Source organism: Carcharhinus amblyrhynchos, chromosome 10 (genome assembly GCF_965287045.1).
Source record: "Carcharhinus amblyrhynchos chromosome 10, sCarAmb.v2.hapA, whole genome shotgun sequence".
Taxonomy (NCBI): domain Eukaryota; kingdom Metazoa; phylum Chordata; class Chondrichthyes; order Carcharhiniformes; family Carcharhinidae; genus Carcharhinus; species Carcharhinus amblyrhynchos.
This window is the reverse complement of record NC_137333.1, coordinates 277,891-298,296: the sequence shown is the minus strand read 5'-3', so window position 1 is coordinate 298,296 and position 20,406 is coordinate 277,891. Positions and strand designations below refer to the sequence as shown.

The window sequence follows — 20,406 nt, the reverse complement described above, 5'->3', positions numbered from 1 at the left end:
ATCTGCACTGTAAGATTCTAAGCATTTGTTATTTTACTTTGAAAACTTTTTGAAATAAGGTAAATTCAAACAGTTCAGTTTGGAATCCTTCTAAAGTTACGATTTGCAGTAATTTTAACCAGAATTGTACAAATCTTCTGCTAATCGCTTTCTCATCTAGTAAAGCAATCAGGAACACGGTCAGCAATGCTACAGCATCTGGAGCGAAGTGTTGCTCATGATGAGCTTCTGTTATGCATCAATTCATTCAATCCACAGACACAGATTAAAAACACAAAATAGTTCCTCCTGGGAGAAAGTTAAAACTCTGAAGGTTGTCTGATGGGTCACCTCCCAGTAAACATTCTCACCAGCTCAATTCAATTAAAGCTCCTTTGTGGATGTTCAATAACAAACTGATGTATCACCAATACATAACAAAGGATGGCAACCTGCATTTATATAGCACCTTTACTGAAGGAACAAATTCCACCTTCCACAGCAAAGGAAAAGGATTTAGTTGTTTTAAAAAAAAGCAAAGGGGGTCTGATGTTCACCAAAATCTGTTCATGATAGAGACAGAACAGTATTTAGAATTTAAATGACTGAAGGCTGTGCCGCCAATTGTGAGGTAAAGTGTGCGGAGTAAACCAGAGCAATGGAGAGATTGAAGCAGAAGAACTAGAATTTTAAATGTAAAAACCTGGACAGCAAGACCACCCGGGGGCACAACTGGGAAGGATATAGACAGCAGAAGCTTGTATGAATGAAAATGATCACTTTGTTTCTTGGAAACTATATTTAGATCACACATTTGCAGTAGCAAAGTGTCCCAAAGTGTTTAACAAGAGTGTTATTATGATTCTGACACTGAGCCCCAGATCAAAACACACGTCCAAAAGTTTCATCAGAAAGCAAGATCCTAAGGATTTTTAAAAGAGAGGGGTGAGAGGTGGGAGGTGTCAAGGGAATTCCTCACAGCTAAAGCAGGCAGAAGGTAAAGCTGTCAACAGGGAAGAGATATTAAACCAGGGGTGCACAAGAGGCCAGATGGGAGGAGTTTGTAGAGATGATTGAGAGATGTTTTTGATCAGAACTCCCATTCACCTGACGAAAGGGCAAACACCAAAAGCTAGTGGCGGTTACTACCAAATAAACCTGTTGGGCTTTAACCTGGTGTTGTGAGACTTATTTCTGTGTTTACCCCAGTCCAATGCTGGCATCTCCACGCGATGGAAGAAGGACAGAGGTCATGGAGGGATCTGAAGACAAGGATGCATCTTAATCTTTCAAACTGGTGGCAGCAATGAACTGCTTTCACAAACACTGCACAAGGTGGGGTGGAAATAAAAGGAGGTTTCTACAGATTCCTGTCCAAGTTAATAAAGTAAACTCTCAGTTGGTGTACAACATGTCAGCAAAGCACATTGGGACAAAACATTGGGCTTCTAACTGTAATTGCCCAGTATTTACCCCACTTCAGACTGAGACATTCCCAACATCTCAATCACTTCTAACAAACATGTTAGTAACAGGAGAAGCTCTTGGTCAGGATGTAGCTTTCCAGAGCCTTCTCTGGCCTGGCAACAGTGAGAAGCATTTGGGAGAAGGGGCAGAGAATAAGATAAATAATAAAATGAATGAATGAATGGTCTGGGACGTGTTAGTAAGTTGCTATGATTTCTTTATTGTTGAAACACAGAGTGCAGAAAAGCAACACGAGTACAAAATTATTGGAAGAGTTGTTGATGAAATAATTTGACATACGTAAGGTTAAACAAACATTTTGTACTTGTAGCCAAAGTTATATTTTACCCTGTCAAGGAGACTTTAGTTATCCATTATCAAAGTACAAACAAACCAGGAGACACCCATTACCTATAACCTGAAAATAAGGTTTGCTTTGACCAGTAAAGTTGTGATTATGAGTCTACATATTGGATGTCCCCTCCACAGGTGCTGACTACTTTATCATTTCCTACTTTTTAGTTGAAGTAATTAGCTATCTATCTGCAGCAAACTGTCTTAAGCAGGTTACGCATGCGACTAAGAAGAATATCTAAATATTTACCAAAAATGTCCTTTCTCTGAATGAGTTATATTGTCTGTAGAGAAATTCATTGAAGTCAAGCAATGAATATCTTTCCCAATTACCATCCTGCTCTTTCTTTGAAACCAGTGCCTGAATTCAGTAGCATAGACACTGGGCAGCCACCAGGATTGGCTACGGCAATCTTCCAGATCCCACTGATAAAAATGATGATGTTCTGGACCACACCCTAGTCCTCTGATCACAGAGTCCAAAACATGTCAAGACAGAAAGAGTAATGAGCTCTAGCCCACCCCAGACAAAGAGGACGAAGAGGAGGAAACAGAGAGAGGCAAATCGACAGCGTACACTTTATCCCAGGAACAAGGAAGGTCTGTCGAAGGTTTTAATTGTGAGTTGTTGAATCACTGAATTCCTACAGTGTAGATGATGTCCATTGGGCCCTTCGAGCTGCACTGACAACAATCCCACCCTACTCCCATAACCCCATGTATTTACGCTGCTAGTTCCCCCGACACTGAGGGACAATTTAGCACGGCCAATCAATCTAACCTGCACATCCATCAGACTGTGGGAGGAAACTAGAGCACCCGGAGGAAACCCACGCAGACATGGGGAGAATGTGCAAACTCCACACAAGACAGTGACCCAAGCCAGGAATTGAACCTGGATTCCTGGTGCTATGAGGGCAGTGTCAACCACTGTGCCATCATGCTGCCTGATTTATTAAGACAAGAAAGTTGAGTGAAAACATAAAGATAATCCAAAATGTTTCCTTAAACCATCTCAAGTCCTCACTGATCATCCAGCATAAAATAAGGTATAACAGCCCCGGGTTTGACTGCTTGTTTTCCAGCACTGAGGATAACACGCAGCCCAATCCAGCACCAAACCTGTTGTCCAGTTATGTTCTAAGTAGACTGTACTTGAACTTGCATTATTAATATCTAACCTGACCACTGAAAAGTGTTTCAAAATAAATAAGAATTTATTAACCAATGTTAAGTTCTTCTATTAAATAAATGTATGTATTGACCTGTAATGGAATAATAGAATAGAATCTCACAGCACAGAAAAGGCCCTTTGGCCCATCGAATAATACTCGCTCAATAATACTTGTTGTTTAATGATCAACAGGAGACAAGTTGTCCTGACTTAGGAATGTGTATGAAGCGATACTGCATAGATTACAGGTTTATGTCAAGTGCACAAAGCGTTTGGGTTTCTAAAATAAATAAAATCTGAAGAGTCTAATCTATGTCTCTCATCCTGTCTTTGGTCACTTCCCTCGACTCAGGCTCAAATCCTATCCAACATCCCTTCAAATGCACCTTGGGGAAAATGTTGCTATATTTAATTAAACTTGTAAAAAGCAAAACTCCAGTGTGTCAGGTATCTGAATTCATCATCGAGTCTTCTCTGCAATGCTTGACAAAGAACTTCTTTACTCATTGTGTTGGAAATTTTGAAAGTTGGTTTATGCCATGGAACTCCAGGAACAAGCTCAATCTGTACTGAATAAGCATTACTGGGCCAGACCACACTTACAATTGTGGTCTGACAATGGGCTCTCACAGTAAGAAGTCTGACAACACCAGGTTTAAGTCCAACCGATTTATTTGATAGTTGGGCTTAAACCTGGTGTTGTCAGACTTCTTCCTGTGTTTACCCCAGTCCAACGCCGGCATCCCTACATCAATGGGTTCTCAGTCAGAAGCATTCATGCTTTTCCCCTGTCCACAGATACTGCCTGAGCATTTTCAGCATTTTCTGTTTTGATTTCACATTTCCAGTGTTGGAGATATTTGCCTTTTATTTGCTGAGTAGAGTAACTAAAGATGGGTGATGTGATCACTTAGCTCTTGCTACTCTGTGAGAGCAGAGGCCATTGGTGCACAAGCCTCAGAGGACCAAACGGCCTCATTAGCTGCTGGGTCGTACCTGAGAACCAGCCCTGCCTCCATTCACTCTTACTGAGATTGCAGAGAATTTGTTGAGGTCAATTGTCCCCAGAGAAGATCACTTAAAATTTAACAGTACAACAGGCAGTTCAATTTTGCTCAGTAACTGACACAAGAAAAGTTTCTTTCCTGCTGCCATCAGACTTTTGAAATGGGCCTACCTTATATTAAGTTGATCTTTCTCTACACCCTAACAATGGCTGTAAAACTACATTCTGCATGCTCTCCTTTCCTTCTCCCGTGTACTCCATGAACAGTACGTTTTGTCTGTATAGTGCGCAAGAAACAATACTTTTCACTGTATCCCAGTACATGTGACAATAATAAGTCAAATCAAATCCAGACACCTGGAAATAGCGAAGGCTGACAAATGCACTTGCATCCATACTGCCTGCATGGTGTACCGTATATAAAATGTATTGCAGCAACTCACTGTAGCTTCTTCAACAACCCCTTCCAAACCCGTAGCATCCGAGGCCTGAAAAGAACAATGGCATTGAAGTGCATTGGGAACTCCTACAAGCTCCTTCCAAGTCACTCACCATCCTGACTTGGAAATATATCACTGTTTCTTCACTGTCGCTGGGTCAAAATCCTGGAATTCCCTCCCTAACAGCACTGTGGTGTACCCACACTACACAGCAATTTAAGACGACAGTGAAACAGACATCACCTTCTCAAGGGCAACCAGAAATGGGTAATAAATGCTGGCCTGGTCAATGATGCCCACATCCCATGAAGAAATAAAAAACACAAAAGGGTATGTTCAGTGATGAGGGTGACAAACATTCTGAAAAGCAGGAGAAATGGTCTCAATAGGAGTTAATGTTGACTGAAACACAGGGTTTATACAGAATGAGGAAAGACTAGAACATTAACTTTGATTGTTCTTAGGCACTCATGTGAAATTAGCAGTTCCTTGAAGAACAACAGTTTACCAAAATTCATCTATACAAGTAACTGCCAAAAATGAGTCTCCACTGACAGCAGGGAAAACTATATACAGATGATCTTTGGCTCTGAGTCCCTTGTGTACAAAGTGGAAACCTGATCCAGCTGGTTCAAGTAAGTTGCACAATTCCTAGAGGCGCTAAGATGTCTACTATGGAATCTGTAAGCGGAGGTTAACTAAAGCAGGAAGGATGAGGAATATCAGCTGATGCCACTAATAGATAGACAGGGACACATGACAGGAAGCCTGGAAAATAAACCATGATTAGATTGTCCTCATTCCCTGGCAACTGCGTCCCCACAGTAAGAAGTCTCACAACACTAGGTTAAAGTCCAACAGGTTTATTTGGTAGCAAAAGCCACTAGCTTTCGGAGCGCTTGCTGCCCCTTTGTCAGGTGAGTGGGAGTTCTATTCACAAACAGGGCATATAAAGATACAAACTCAATTTACAGAATAATGATTGGAATGCGAGTCTTTACAGGTAATCAACTCCTAAAGGCACAGACAATGTGAGTGACAACTCAGCGTAACAACTCACATTGTCTGTACTTTTAAGATTTGATTACCTGTAAAGACTCGCATTCCAATCATTATTCTGTAAATTGAGTTTGTATCTTTATATGCCCTGTTTGTGAATAGAACTCCCACTCATCTGACAAAGGGGCAGCAAGCGCTCTGAAAGCTACCAAATAAACCTGTTGGACTTTAACCTGGTGTTGTGAGGCTTCTTACTGTGTTTATCCCAGTCCAACGCCAGCATCCCTACATCATAACTGTGTCCCCATCAGACCGAGTCTCAGATCTCAAGTTTCAGCTCAGTATTCAGAGAGAACTATCTGTGCCCTGGTTTCCCAGATCAGAATGTGGAAACTGCCTGAATGGCATCCAGCAGACCAGAGTAAAAACAAATCAGCTATCTCTCCCCATCAAAATATTCCTCTCCTCATGAATTAATCTGTCATCAGTAGAGGCAAGTGCACTGATCCTCAGGCTGCCCGTTTTATAGAGAAGGAAATGTTGCATTCTGATTAAGTTCGGACCCTCTTGGGACAGATTTTACTCTTATCCAGTTCCTGAACTGAACCCATTTTCTTTAAAACTGAATAAAACACTGACTCTACATTCTGCACTCTTTCCTTTCCTTCACTATGAACGTTATGCTTTGTCTATATAGCGCACAAGAAACAATGCTTTTCACTGTACTTGTGACAATAATAAACCAAATCAAATCAAATCATATCAGTGTGGGCGCTGGAATCTGAAACCAAAAGGGAAAACACTGGAAAATCTTAGCGGGTCTGGCAGCATCTAGAAGGAGAGAAAAGAGCTGATGTTTCGAGTCCAGATGGCCCTTTGCCAAAGCTTTAACAAAGGTTCATCTGGACTCGAAACTTCGGGTCTCCAACCCCCGCGATTTTCTTTACATTCTCCTCAAAAATAATCACCATTTCCTGCTTTTTCCTTACACCCTTTAATACATTTTCGGGAATTATCTGATATCTTTCCGAAAGTTCACTTGTACCAAAGTATCCCACATTCCCAACTTTGGAACAATATTTGCTCTACTCACTATATTACTTCAACACTGGATTTCACTCTCATCTTGTGGCAGTGCAACAGAGAAGCAAGCGATTTAAAACCTCTGGTACTTTACCATATGATCAATATTTCCTCTACCCAACAGTTTATCTCCTTGAGTCTGTTTTAAGTTCCCCATCAATTTGGAATTGACAAACAGGAGTACAATGTGAAACTCAGGTTGTCTCTCTGTCCAGGGCACATTCCCCATCTCTACTTTCCCACAATGAGGAGCCTGGGCCTTTGAATCAGTGTTAGCTTTCAATTGTCACCATTCACTATCGCGTAGGATTAAATGTTTAAACTAGTTATCATTTACAGCAATCAAAGATCCACCTACATTGCTTGTACATTTAAGATTCTATAAACTCTGTACTTTAAAACGTTGTACATTTCACTTGCATAAGCTGTTGTAGCAGTCTGTGTTATGGACTTGAAGCTCCAAGAGGTTCTCCCCTTTCTCTCAGCTTTTATAAAGTTCACTTGTTTGGTTCAGAAAGAGAAACATCTGTCTCATTTCTTCCTCAGGATGTCCCCACTGCATCCTTTTAAAATTACTTAAAGCATCTCTCCAAATCCAATAATGATCAAATGGTTTAAGTTAAGGGTGAGTAACTGAAACATTCTGTAGGAGCATATTTCACCATTTATCAGGTTTCAGACTAGTTAAATTACTGAAAATGTGAGCCAGACTTGGCAAGTATGGTTTTAGTGCGAGTCCCAACAATGACAGCAAACTCAGTGACAAATGAACCACTACATGAAACTGATTAAAGGGACTGTTCATTTAAACTAAACAAAGGTCCTGAACATTTAAATCTCACAATGTTAACGTGTGACTTGAAAGAGCACAGATACTTGGCCACCAATTAGCTTGTGCTCAATTACAGACCTGTGACATTTTATATATTTGAATACACTGACACAAACTGTATGAAACAAACAAGATAGACTTGTATCATTCTTGTATCTAATTAGTAATTATATTCTTACAAATACTTAAAACACTAACACTTATCAACATTTCTCCACCAATAATTACACCTGGAATAGTTAAATATTCAAAGAAAGAGGGACTTCTCCAACAATTTGTTTAGGAAGAAGCAGAGCCCAAGAAATCAAGTAAGACCCAGACACAAAGCCATAAGTCAGAGTGATGATAAAGACATTATAATTGGCCTCAGTGCCTTAGGGTAAGTGAAGGGGAATCAAACATTCAGGCAAAGCCTGAACTATCAGTGTCCTGTATGAAGCAGCTAGCTCACGGACATCGAGCAAGAACAAAGTAGATCTCAGCTGTGACACCACCATAAGTTGAATAGCTTGGTGACATCAGCCGGGCTCAGGCTCAGGGATGGTGCTTTCCCCAAACTATCGCTCAGCCAGGGAAGTAGTGTCCTGACAAGGAAAAAGTTCAAAACCAACAACAAAGGGAGAAACAAAAGTTAAGGTATCAAAAGTATTTATTAAAAATAACATGTTGGTGTCTAAACTAAGGATAATCCATCATCTAAAAGAACAAAGGCAATAATAAGAGAGCAACTCTGCATTTCTATAGCCCCTCTCATCACCTCAGAGCATCCCAAAATACTTCCCAACTAATGAGGTTATTTTGAAGTGTGATCGTTGGTGTAAGTTAGCAACTTTTTTTCTTCATGGAATGTGGGCATTGCTGGCTGGACCAGCATTTACTGCTCATCCCTAATTGCCCTTGAACTGCGTCGTTTGCAAGGCCATTTCCAAGTCTGCCACATTGCTGTGGATCTGGAGTCACATATACACCAGACCAGGTAAGGACAGCAGATTTCCTTAGTGAACCAGATAGGTTTTTGTGAAAATCAAAAATGGTTTCATGGTCATCATTAGACTTTTAATTCCAGATTTTTTATTGAGTTCAAATTTTACTATCTGCCATGGTGGGATTTGAACTCGGGTCACTTCCCTGGGTCTCTGTTTTACTAGTCCAGTGACAATATCACTACACCACTGCCTCCAATCTGCACAAAGCAAACTCCCACAAGCAGAAATGTGATAATGGCCAAATAATCTGCTGGTTGAGGGATAAATACTGGCCACGACACTGGGGAGAACTCCCCCACTTTCTGCCAAAATATTGTTACAGGATTTTACATCCACCTGAAAGGGCAGATTGGGCCTCAGGTTAATATTTCTTTTCGAATACAAATCTCTGATCAGAATATAAACAGCACATTTCATAGGAATAAAGACAAGATATAACAGACCCCAGCTAAGATACTGTGCGCACACAAGCCATGCAGGAAGAACTTTATTTGGAGAGCACCTTATCACACCCTCAAGACATCCTATCACTCCACGGCTTATTCGCTGAAGTGCATCTGCTAATGTCCTGAGAGTAAACAGTTAAATGTGTGTATGTGTGGAGTGGCTATCATTGCCTTTGCATGCGCATGTGCCTGTATTTGTGTGAGCATGTGATTGCACGTGTGCCTGTGTGCATGTGTGAATGCGCATGTGCGTGTGTGTGTGAATGCACGTGTGCCTGTGTGAATGTGTGTACCTGTGTGAATGCGCAAGTGCTTGTATGTGAATGCGTGTGTGAGTGTATATGTGTGAATGCACGTGTGGCTGTTAGATTGGCCATGTGGTGCGAGGTGGAACATGTTCAGAGAAAGTGTTGTTGTCTCAGTTCTTAGAAATTCTTTTGAAAAGCACTCCTGTTTTCAGTTTGAGCAGGGATGGGTGTGGATTGTTAGGCAGCATCTGTCTAGTTCATGACTCACAATTAGAAAATAAGCGGACTGTGTAATGTGAAGGTTGAAACTGTTAAAAGTCATATGCATATTTAGTTATACAGCGGCATGGCGTCTGCATGGGAGAAACTGTGAAGATTTCAAAGTCCTGGCCTCTAAGAGACACAGCCTCCTGAGCTGGGTGGTCCGGTTTGATCTGGTTGCTGCCACACTCGGCGGCGTCTCCTTCGACCCCACCCGATATGGTGGGGGGCGGGATCTCTGTGTAAATGCTTTCAAGGCTGTTCATGGTGATGCCATCGGCTGCCGTCCCGAAACCATCAAAGCCCAGAGCTGTGAGAAGGAGGAATCTGCCATAAGCAACATGCTCACTTGCATGTCCCAGTATAGGATAGCGGCCTGTCAGATATGGATTTACTTTAGGTCCAGTGAGAGCTCTGCTGAAATACGGTGAACGGCATGTACATACAAAACAGACTCTTGGCGGAATGAAAGGCCTGCTTTGTGAGTTTGTGATACCAATGGAGTCTCTCTCCTGACAGTCACAAGTCAGCCAGAGTATCATTTATTTCCCACGTGCCTCCTGCTGCCAGCACAAACTCAAAAACTAACCACTCAGCGTACCGTAGCTGAATAATTCAGATCCGAACAGTCTCATAAGAAACTCCAAAGATTGATCATTAAACGGCCCCAGTGTAAAGTACTAAACAGGATTTAAAAGATGGAAAATGGTCAACTCAAAAGATAACCATGATAATGAATCACACTAAGATGAGATTAGAAAGAGCACGTGGTGTCTTTGGGTCAGTATGGATAAGATGGGCCAAATGGCCCCATTCTGTGCTGTATCATTTCTATGGTTTTAATGGTCAAAAAGTTCTCAAATAACCTGAACTATCTAGTGGTGACAGTCCCCAGCCCTTGCAGCAGACACCCTGGCCTTTCACTGTTTGTCTGTTGTGAGTGAAAGGACATAATGGAGAGGATGTTTGCACCATTTTGTGGGAGGTAATGCCCACCACTGGCATGAGTGCTAACTCCAGCAAACCCATCCAGCACTAGGCTAGCATTCGAAGCAAGTTCATCGCTACCAACTGAGGGTACTAACGGCTAGGAAAGAGGAATGCTTTAGGAAGCAAGGGACAGTGCCAAGCCTGGTCACAACATCATTGCCAGAGAGGAAGAAAACCGGGGCAAAGGGTTGAAGTACTTTAGAAGCAGGTCAATTCCTATTGGCTTCACCTGGCCAGAGCTCTCAAACATTACAGCCGCATTCAGGGGTGGTATTGCATGGAGTACATAAATATCCTGGCATGATTAGAGGAATGCTTTGTAAATTATAAAACTCACATGACTTGGATGATGCCAATAAGTGTCTTCCCCCCACAACTTCCTCCAACACACATATACACACACACACACACACACACGCACAGTGACCAGGAACCCCATGATCCAACTCAATGCCCAGAATCCCTGTGATTGACCCCAGTGATGGCACAAGAATGGGCACAGGAGCAAAGGACATTATTGGTCATTATTGAAACATCTTTGCCAGGGACAGGGGGTAGGGATTCGGAGGAGGGAGCATTGATTGGGGAAATGTGATATGCATGACAACCCCTGAAACGTTCATGACTGTTAAACAGAGATTTCACACAAAACCCAAAGCAAGTAACACAAAGTGTGGTGGAAAGAGGGAGCAGGAGCGGGTGGAGGGAGGGAGCAGGAGATGGAGAGAACAATGAAAAGAATATGAACATGGAAAAGGAAGAGATAGAAAATGTGGAGAAAGAGAGGAATGAATGGGGAGAAAGGGATAAAGAGGCAGAGAGGGAAGAAAGGGAAATATTGAAACTAAACTGGAGTAATAAATTTCTCTGCACAAATAAATGATCCCTTTAGGCAGATAAATGAAAGCTTAAAAGTACAGAAAGATTTTTAAAAACACTATTAAAAAGCTAGAGGACCTAGACCTTGTATCAAAAGCAAGTGAATACAATCAAGAGTTCCTGCTGACTGGGCTCCTCACTGGAGGAAGTGTTTAATCATTCTGGACAAATTGCAGTGCAAGAAACCTGGATTGAGGGTCTGGGCAAGGCAGAATGGCTCAAGCAATAATGAGTGTTCTCTTAAAAAGAGAAAATATTGTAATGGTAAGGGACTTTGAGTTATTTTAAGTAAAACTTATAGATCAAATCAGCAGAATGAATATTGCTAATGCAGAGAAATCAGAGACACAAGCCAGGGTAACATCAGTTTAAGAAAGTTCTTCGCACTATAGAAAATGGAATGCATGGTCACAGGCAGCCATTGATTCTGAATCCATCGCAACATTAAAATGGTATCAGCCAGTTTCCCAAAAATATAAAGGCGGGGGGTGGGGCAGTGGTGGTAAAAACCAGCCTCAACATGGCCCAAGAATCAGCCCCAAGATGGTCTTTATTCTGCCCACGTCTGAAGGGCAAAATAGTCACAATTTTTTTATGCGAATAGAATATTTGGAATTCAAACTATGAATTCAGTTGAATCTTTCTTGAAGTTTTCCTTCAATTTCAGTCCACAATTCTGTCCAATGTAGCACTGACGGGATGATCAAGATGCTGTGATCTGGAATTGCTGTCAGACTGGGCGGTGGAAACAGATTCATTTCACAATCAAATTGGAGAAATACTTGAAGGGGGAGAGTTTTCCAGGGCTGCTGGGAAAGAGCAAGGAAGAGGAGGAATTGGGTTGGTCTTTCAAAGAGCTTACATAAATATGAAGGGCTGAATGGTCTCCTGCTCTGCTGTTTGATTAAGGAGTTTTTGAATATACCAACAAATGTCGGACAATTTTTAGTCCTTTTGTTATTCACATGATTATCACAATGTTCACGGGATGATGTTACAAATGTAAATGAAAAATGATTTTGCTAGTCGGTATATACCAGAATAAAATGTGCAACAGCACAAAGCACTTACCATCAGTTCTAGGCTTCTTGATTCTGCAATGCTCAGATTCCTCGTGGCTTCTCTTGCGGTTGGTTCCTGTGTAGCCATTTAGGCCATCCGTGATCAGATTATCCCGGTAAAGACTGCTGGCGATGCCATTGGTGTATAAACCATTTAGCTGATGGTTCTGCACACTGCACAGGAACTGGGAACATTGATGGAACCCCTGAGCCAGGGCAAGCTCAGCTGCTGTCAACCCATTAGCATTCCTTAAACTGCACAAAGGAACATAGAAGCAATTACACTCCACCTTATCACAGCACTTCACACATTGGATAGATCTGGACATGTGGGAAAGATTAGTTAGGGCACTTTATTGAAGGCGATATGAAAAATTGCATTCCAATAAATACATTAAAAGTAATCTGTTAGTAACAGTATTTGAGTATTATTGCAGCATTTACACGTGATGGGCACTGAAATTAGCCTTACTCAGTTTTCAAATATCCAAAGTTTGTGCACTTGAAGCAACTTTAAATACAAGTAGTGAATCATGAGTCTTAAACAAAACTGCAGCTCCTTTTTTCATTCCTCACTTGCACACAAGGCTTGTGTCTGATCATTAAACTGATTAGGATCAACTACAAAACTCCCCACAATTCACTTCTCTCTGAATTGCTTTGCAAAATGGTAGCTCAGACCAGCTGATACACAATCATTCTTCAGTACCAATTTTCAGATTGAAACACGTCCTTTAAACACGGAATGAAATACTCCAAACAATTCTCTTATTATCTTTTTTGCCTCTTGCTTTTCATTATATTCTGCAGCTAACTCATTTTTCTGTGTCTCTGATCACCTTTGTTTCTGGGGGATGCTCAGCACGAGAAGTGCCAACACTCACCAGGTGATGTTCAGATGGCTGTTTGTCACAGTTAACTTACTTCCGATGTTCTTTTTACCACAGGTTCATCAATAGTCCTTGACCAGGGCCATAATCACTACATCAGACTGGAGTAGGAGTACACAGTCTGCCCATGGAGTCTGCTTACCCATCCAATCAAATCAGTCATTCTGACCAGCTCCTTTTTTTTGGTCTATCCCCATAGCCAATGATTTCCTATGGACTAAAAACCTGTCAGCCTCAGTCCTGAATATACTCATTAACAGAGCACCCTCTGAGGTAGAGAATTACAAAGATTCACAGTTCTCTGAGGGAAGAAATGTTGTCTCATCTCAGTTCAAAATAGCCGGCCCATTTATCCTGGGACTAGGTTTAACGTGCTGAACTCTCCAATGCCAGCATCTCCACATCTGAACTCTCCAGCCAGGGGAAACCACCTCTCAGCAGCTCAAACCCTCTCAGAATTTGCAGCCGATTAACACTGACACTAGAATTAACAGTGGGACAGCACAAACCTGGCATCAGGAAACTTGCAATGAGTACAGAACCCCCTCACTGTCAGCAAAACTGAACCAATTCCATCTCTGCTGGGAATTAAATTCCAGACGTTTGTCCTCTTGATGTTATTTCCTGGTTTGGTGGCAATTAAAGACTTTTTTTTAAGGACAATGCGTGTTTTCTTGAATCAACTAAACATCACAATCTTTTCAAAGGTGTTCTTTAATGTATTTAAAAGAAAGGAACATTCTTTTTCTCCTTTCAGCCACCATTCAACTCCCTCACCTAATACCCTGCACTCATCACTCTCTGATCACTTTCCCTAATACCCTGCTCTCCTAATTCCCCTCTCTCCCTCACCTCTGACCACTCTCCCCAACTCCCCCTCATCAATTTCCCCACCTTCCCCCCACCTAATATCCTGCTCTCCCCCTCTCTCCAATACCACCTCACCTGATGCGATATTTCATCCCTTTGTCTCCAAAATGAATACCATCCACCTCCAGCCTTTTGCAAACTCACCAACTACCCAATCACAACTGCCCCAAAAAAAGAAATCCACCACCTAACCCCACTGAAACTCCCAACCACAAAATATCCACAATTGCTGGCAGCTCAGCCAGCTCCTGAACCCAAAATATTTTACATTCCTTCTCCATTTCCCACAAACACTTATCAAATCGTTCTCTATGTGATCCACCAGCTTTTACAGACCCTTAACTAAATCTCCTCGGCCAAAATATCAAGCGCATCGGCAACAGCCCGTTTTTGAGGTATTAGTCTTCCCCCCACAGCCCTTACTCACCCACTGAAAACTGAAATCACTCTCCTCCTCAAAAAGCTCACATACAACTCTCTCCCTGTTTCAAAACTCCTCTTCGCCTCATTGTCAATGCATAGTTCCTCACTCATTCAGATTCACATCCAGTCCAGCTTTATTGCATTTGCTGAAAGTCACCCATAATATTCCACGTCTTCATGCATCTCCACCCTTCTCAATTTTGGATGCAGTTGGATACCTTATCCTCTTTTGCTACCTTTGCTGTGTCTGTGATATCAACTTCTCTTGCCCTCATTCCTCTCATCTCAACATAAACAGTTAAGGCCCTGCTTCCCAAGTCCACAATCCCACCTCTCGCTTGACTCTAGATGACATCCTTGGGCTCTCCCCACCCATATACTTTCTATAATGCTACCTTTCAAATACATTATCATTAATAAAAGGCACATCTATGCTGACAACACCCTGCTTTACTGTCTCGCATGCTGTCTACCATCTGTGGAATTGTCAGAATTCTTCATTAGTATTGGCAATAATCAAAGCTGTACTGTTAACTTCAAGCTAAAAGATTCCACACCTTGACCCAATTCCACTTCTGGAATGACATGTTGGGGCTGAAGCTGACAAAGAGCTCTTTTTAAAAACACCATAGACTCCATCATTCACCCTGCCCTTAACTCACCTTCACTAACCATGCAACCTTCATCCACATTTAATGCCATAGTCAGACTCTTAATAAACACGAGTTCCATCAGCAATTGAGACAACGCAGCTGGTTTCTACAGCCTTCATCCAATGCTGTGACTAAGCTGAGTTCACCCTCTGTGATTAAGTTCTATGATATCAATCATGTTAGCAGTATAAGTAGTTACATCTTTGTTGAAATAGGAACCACCAAAATCTCAAATTTCATTTGGACAGGAAGAGGAGAGCTTGGCTGGCAGTAAAATTGGAATTAGTGTGTTGTAATGTATAAAGTCCACCTTTCAAATCTGTATGGGTCAATGCAGAAGACGGGTTACTCTCAGAACCCAAGGACGCTATTACTACTTAGCTGGCTCTTTGCTTGTAAACTTCTCTTCAGTTTTGAGCAAGTGATTTCTTCAGACTTGCCCATTGCCCAGCTTTCTAAACCTCAGTCGCATATCAATAAGTCAACATTCTGGAAACAACTTAAAAGTCGGATTTTCATATTGTAGTGGAAATCTTTGTTATTACAATTTCTGGTGTTCTTCTGAAAAAAATAAAAGATGCAATATTGTCCTTGCAACATATCTTTTGGTTCTGGTGTAAAACTACCTCAATTTTTAAAAAGGTTAATCAATAATCAGAGGATGATCCTGATGGTAGGGTAAGCTATTTTTGCAAACTGGTCAGCTGGAGCACCTTGTTCCTGGCTGCACTGGATACTTTTCAGAGACAGAAACTGAGCAAAAAGAATTGTTTAGGTAAATGTATTAGATAAAATTACTTTTCTAACAATACTCAAGTGATGGAGGCTCATTTTGATTTCCAACTAGAATAGTAGTTTTCTTTGGCGGGGGTTGGGGGGGGGGGGTGGTCTGTGAAGTTACAAAGAACAATACAGCACAGGAAACAGGCTCTTCGGCCCTCCAAGCCTGCACCGCTCATTGGTCCAACTAGACTATTCGTTTGTAAAAGTTGTCCGTGGTCAGTCGGTATGCAACCAAAGCTTGCAATGACACTGTTGACAATTGACACAACAAAATTGATAGGAAATACTGACTCAGCAATTCACAATGCTGACATGGCCACCAAGAGCTGTGACTGTAGGAAGTATGGTTTGTGGGCAGGATGTATCTGTGTCATGCACAATATAATTTTTATTTGCAGATGTGTATTTTTAAAGCGCAGTCCTGATACTAGTCTGGCTAATGTAAGTTATCTGAAGGGCTAGGGATGGTAAATTCATGCAAATACGGCAGATAATGTTCCCATCAGTGCTTTGGCATGGCCACAATCAAAGAGAGTAAGAACTATTTCAGTATATGACCAACAATGTCCAAAAACCAAATTAATCCCCTGTCTTTCCCCATCCCTTTCCTTTATATATCAGCACTGCCTCATACTTGCTAACTGCATGTACAATTGGCAAAATGAAGTCAACTAGGTCTCCATTGGTGCATTTGAGAGTCACAGCTAGAGTACTGTTTACACCTCCCTCCACCTTTGTAAAACATACAAGATTAATCCAACACAGGTTGCTCTGCGATAAATATCTATACCTAGGTAAAATCTTCCAGGTGTGTTCAAGGGTTCCAAAGCCACAAGGTGTAAAATAGAAATGAACTTGCAGTTACAGTTGAACACCTCATCATTGAACTTGACAGAGTATCTCCACAAAACAATGGCAAAGAGTGACAAGGCAAAGCAAACATTTTCAAAGGAGCATGTTCAGTTTGGACAGATGAATGAGGAACACTTGGAAGAGTTAGGTGGTTGAGCTGCATTTTCATTGAACCAATGATCGGCTTGCCATTGGCCATCGAGTATTTTGTATGACTGGCACCACATAAGTAGGTAGTGTCAGATGAAAACAGCACAGAAGCACATTCACTGATCTGCAAGCAAGCCCCAAAACATGGGGAAGGTTTGATTGATGGCCTATACACAAGCAGTCCAGGGTGCCGATTGCTCATTGTGCCAAATGATGTTAACATTCATCAGCTCTCCTTAGCAATATCACTGCAGTCTAGAAAGCATGGCTCATATAGAATACCTGCTTCCAGTTCTAGTATCTTTAAGGCATCCCCTCACAGCCAACGTTACAAAATAAAAGAATGTTAGAACGTTGAGAGATGGAACTCAACAGTCAGAAAAACAACCCAGTCTGACAGCAAGACAATTATTTTGCTGGGTATTGCAGTCGTGAGCAAAACACAATCAGAGGAGAATAAACTGGTGAAATTTGAAGGAAGCTCCATGTGTTTCCACGTAAACGAACAGGATCACAAAAAATATCTCGTCCTGAAAATTGCACTCTGCCAAGCTGTCATTTCAAACTGTAAGAGATGTGCAAGAGCTAACTCCTTGAAATCTGTTCTGCCAATAGAGTGCAATCCCTTTATAAAGGAAGTGGAAACTTTAGCTGCTCTTTTGCAGTTGCTAAGCAATCTTACACAAGCTTGAGAAAAAGAGAGAAATCCATGATGAATAAGTCCAAAGATGTGCAAGTTAGGTGGATTGGCCATAGTAATGCACAGGCTTACAGCGACAGGGCAGAGGAGGGGCTGGATGGGACACTTTTTCGAAGCATCACTGCAGACTTGAAGGGCTGGATGGCCTCTTTCTGCACTGTAGGGATTCTATGGTTCTATTGGTGTGAAAAGCTTTGCAAGTAAAGCGCAGTTAAACTCCAACCTGTAATACACAAGCCACGGTGGTGACTATAGCATTGCCTCCTGCACCTAATTCACCTGAAGGAGTACATGATAGAAACACAAAGATTTATGGTGCAAAAGGATTCAATTATCATGTTCTAATCTTTACGATGTTCCCATTCAGTTGGGAGGAACAAATATTGAACCACAAGATATTACATCTTTTTTCTCTCCACTGTGGACTGCTGATATGAAATGTAGCTAACTTTAGGTCAACTCTGTGGAATTTTTTTGGACAAAGTTTAACACATTCTCGAGCCAACTGATGCAGAAAGGTTGAAGTTAACAACAGTGTTTGTTGATGGGTTCTCAGTGCCTTCAACCAAATACTCTGGACAATGGTGAGCATGTATGGCTATCTCCAATAAGCTTATTATGAGATTGGGCACCATCACAACAATGCACTGGCTGCAGTAAGTGGTTACAATAGTACACCAAATACATTTTCCATAGGACATAGTGTGAAGCTGGCTGTGTGAAACTCTCTGGTTTATTGGGAATCTTCCTCTCAGTGATTCCATAAGAGGTTTAAATGGAGGCATTAACTGCATCAGATCAAAGACAAAATCCAACATAAAGCAACATGCCATTGGATAACTTTTATTCACCGGTCACTGGTTTTATTCACATGCCTACACTAATGCTGATTGATAGCAGCTTAGCCACTGGCCTATTATTATGGGTTGACCAATATAAAAGAGACAAGGTTATGCATCAAACTATACATAGTCAACTTACAATGTATCTAAGATCATAATAAGGATAAAGTTGATCATGGCATGTTGCTGACAGCAAGCCTCCTTACTTTCATCTGGTTTGAAATTTGAAATACTTCATCAAGTTTTGAAGAAACTGAAAGGATTTAGTGTGCAATGTGTGCCCATGAAAATATTGTGTTAAGAAAAAGCACCAATGTGAGAAAACGTACCAACAGTACTGGGATGGTCACGGTGAAAGGGGCTCCATGTCAAGTGAATGATTTCTCAAAGTGGATTGTACAGGTATCAGTTTACAGGAGGAGAAACTGTCTGGAACAAAAACATTTCCAGAATAACCTGAAATATAACGATAAAGCTGGGGAACCTGTTGCCACAAGTGGCAGGACACAAGTACAACATCAACTTCTTTGAAAACAATATACTTGAGAAGAGCAATGCTGTGAAAACAAAAGCCAGCAATAATTGGCAAATGGGTAATTATCGAGACTCAATATGTGTGGACCATTGCTCTATGGTGACCCTCCTACAAACACAGTTAATGATTACCTTTTCTTATTCTTGTACGGCCTGGTCGTCTGTTTAGAACATCAATTTGATTCCACTTGTACTGAACACAGCTATCCAGTGACTTTCCAGTTAGCTGTCTGCACAATTTTGCTTATCAGCAGTGGTACAGCACGAGACATCTGGCTTTTATATTGAACATACAGCATGTGCAGTATGGTCTTTCTTTAAAATTCCTTTACAGGATGGGGTTGTCACTGGCTAGGCCAGAATTTATTGCTCTTTAGACGACATTGAGTATTATGAATGTTTATTGTTCCAGTTCCTAGTGCAAGCAATAGGGACAGTGATGGGTGGTGTAATGAAAAGATATTAGTACAACACTCAGAGCATGTGCATTTAAAAGGGAATAATGTTAAAGTTTGGTTTTAAACATATTCAAATACCAAATAATGGCTTTAAAATATTCTAATTCAAATGCCAAGTAACAGCTTAAAAATATTCTAAAGTAAATACTTCCATTTTCAAAAGCAACCCAGGAAAGAAGTGAAAACTCATTTAAGTTTGATCAAGATTTATTTAAAATGCTCAAAAGGATATCATAGCATCAGGGTAAAGAGCTTATGCCAACTTTCGTCAGGTTACAAAATGTTAATTCTTGTAACTTCAGCTGCATTTTTTGAAAAAATCTAGTGTCAAATTTATGAGCTGCCCTGTATTCCAGCTGATAATTTAAATATAAAAATAAATTGGAATGCAGTTTTGCTCAAAATTCTCACAATCTCGAATCAAGACACCATTGATTTAAATAAAACACAAAATGCCCTTCAGTATTTGAGCCTATTAGGATTCGTACTGCAATAAACGGAGCAAGTCCCTAAAATGAGACAGGAGTATAAAATGCACTTTAGCGAAGCCAAGGGACAATTTTTTTAGCTAGCAACAATTGCAAAATTAAAATGTTGGATTCATTAAAAAGATTACAAATGATCCACAATTCTTACATACAACTTTATGGCCTACTTTTGCCTCCAAACTCAAGTTTGATGATCTCAGAATGCAGCCAATATTTCAGCTGGTTTCTACTATCATGGCATCCAGCCTGTTGAATCTGATACTCTAGGAAGAGCCCTGATCTTTGGGCTACCCTGCGACAAGCTCAAAAGATGCATCTTGTCTCTGTGGTCTTAATCTATTGTTCCTTCTCCATACAAATTTATTGGAGTTCATTCTATCCCCAACGAAGCTGATGCTGTTAACTGTCAAGCATTTGTTTTATAATGTCACTTTCTAAAGTAATGAAAGATGCATATCATTTACTCCACTGACGTAACCCACAATCACCAATATTGTATTGTGCATGACCTGTCCTTTAGTTGCAATGCTGCAAACCTCTTGGGGAATCATCAGTCAT

At 41.1% G+C, this 20,406-nt stretch overlaps 1 protein-coding gene across 6 annotated transcripts in view; it reads right to left on the bottom strand.

Moving 5' to 3' along the window:
* The window catches only part of LOC145349492 (ankyrin repeat domain-containing protein 10-like), a 58,673-nt gene that overhangs the window by 4,323 nt on the left and 33,944 nt on the right, over positions 1 to 20,406 (bottom strand). For 4 of the 6 annotated variants that reach the window (XM_080198031.1, XM_080198029.1, XM_080198030.1 and 1 more), the window contains one exon: positions 12,216 to 12,460. In XM_080198031.1, the coding sequence (XP_080054157.1) occupies positions 12,216 to 12,460 (245 nt within the window). Of the gene's footprint in view, positions 1 to 7,965; positions 8,990 to 9,059; positions 9,586 to 9,612; positions 9,956 to 12,215; positions 12,461 to 20,406 lie in introns of those variants that run through there. The other 2 variants (XR_013888081.1, XM_080198032.1) reach the window with 2 other exon arrangements.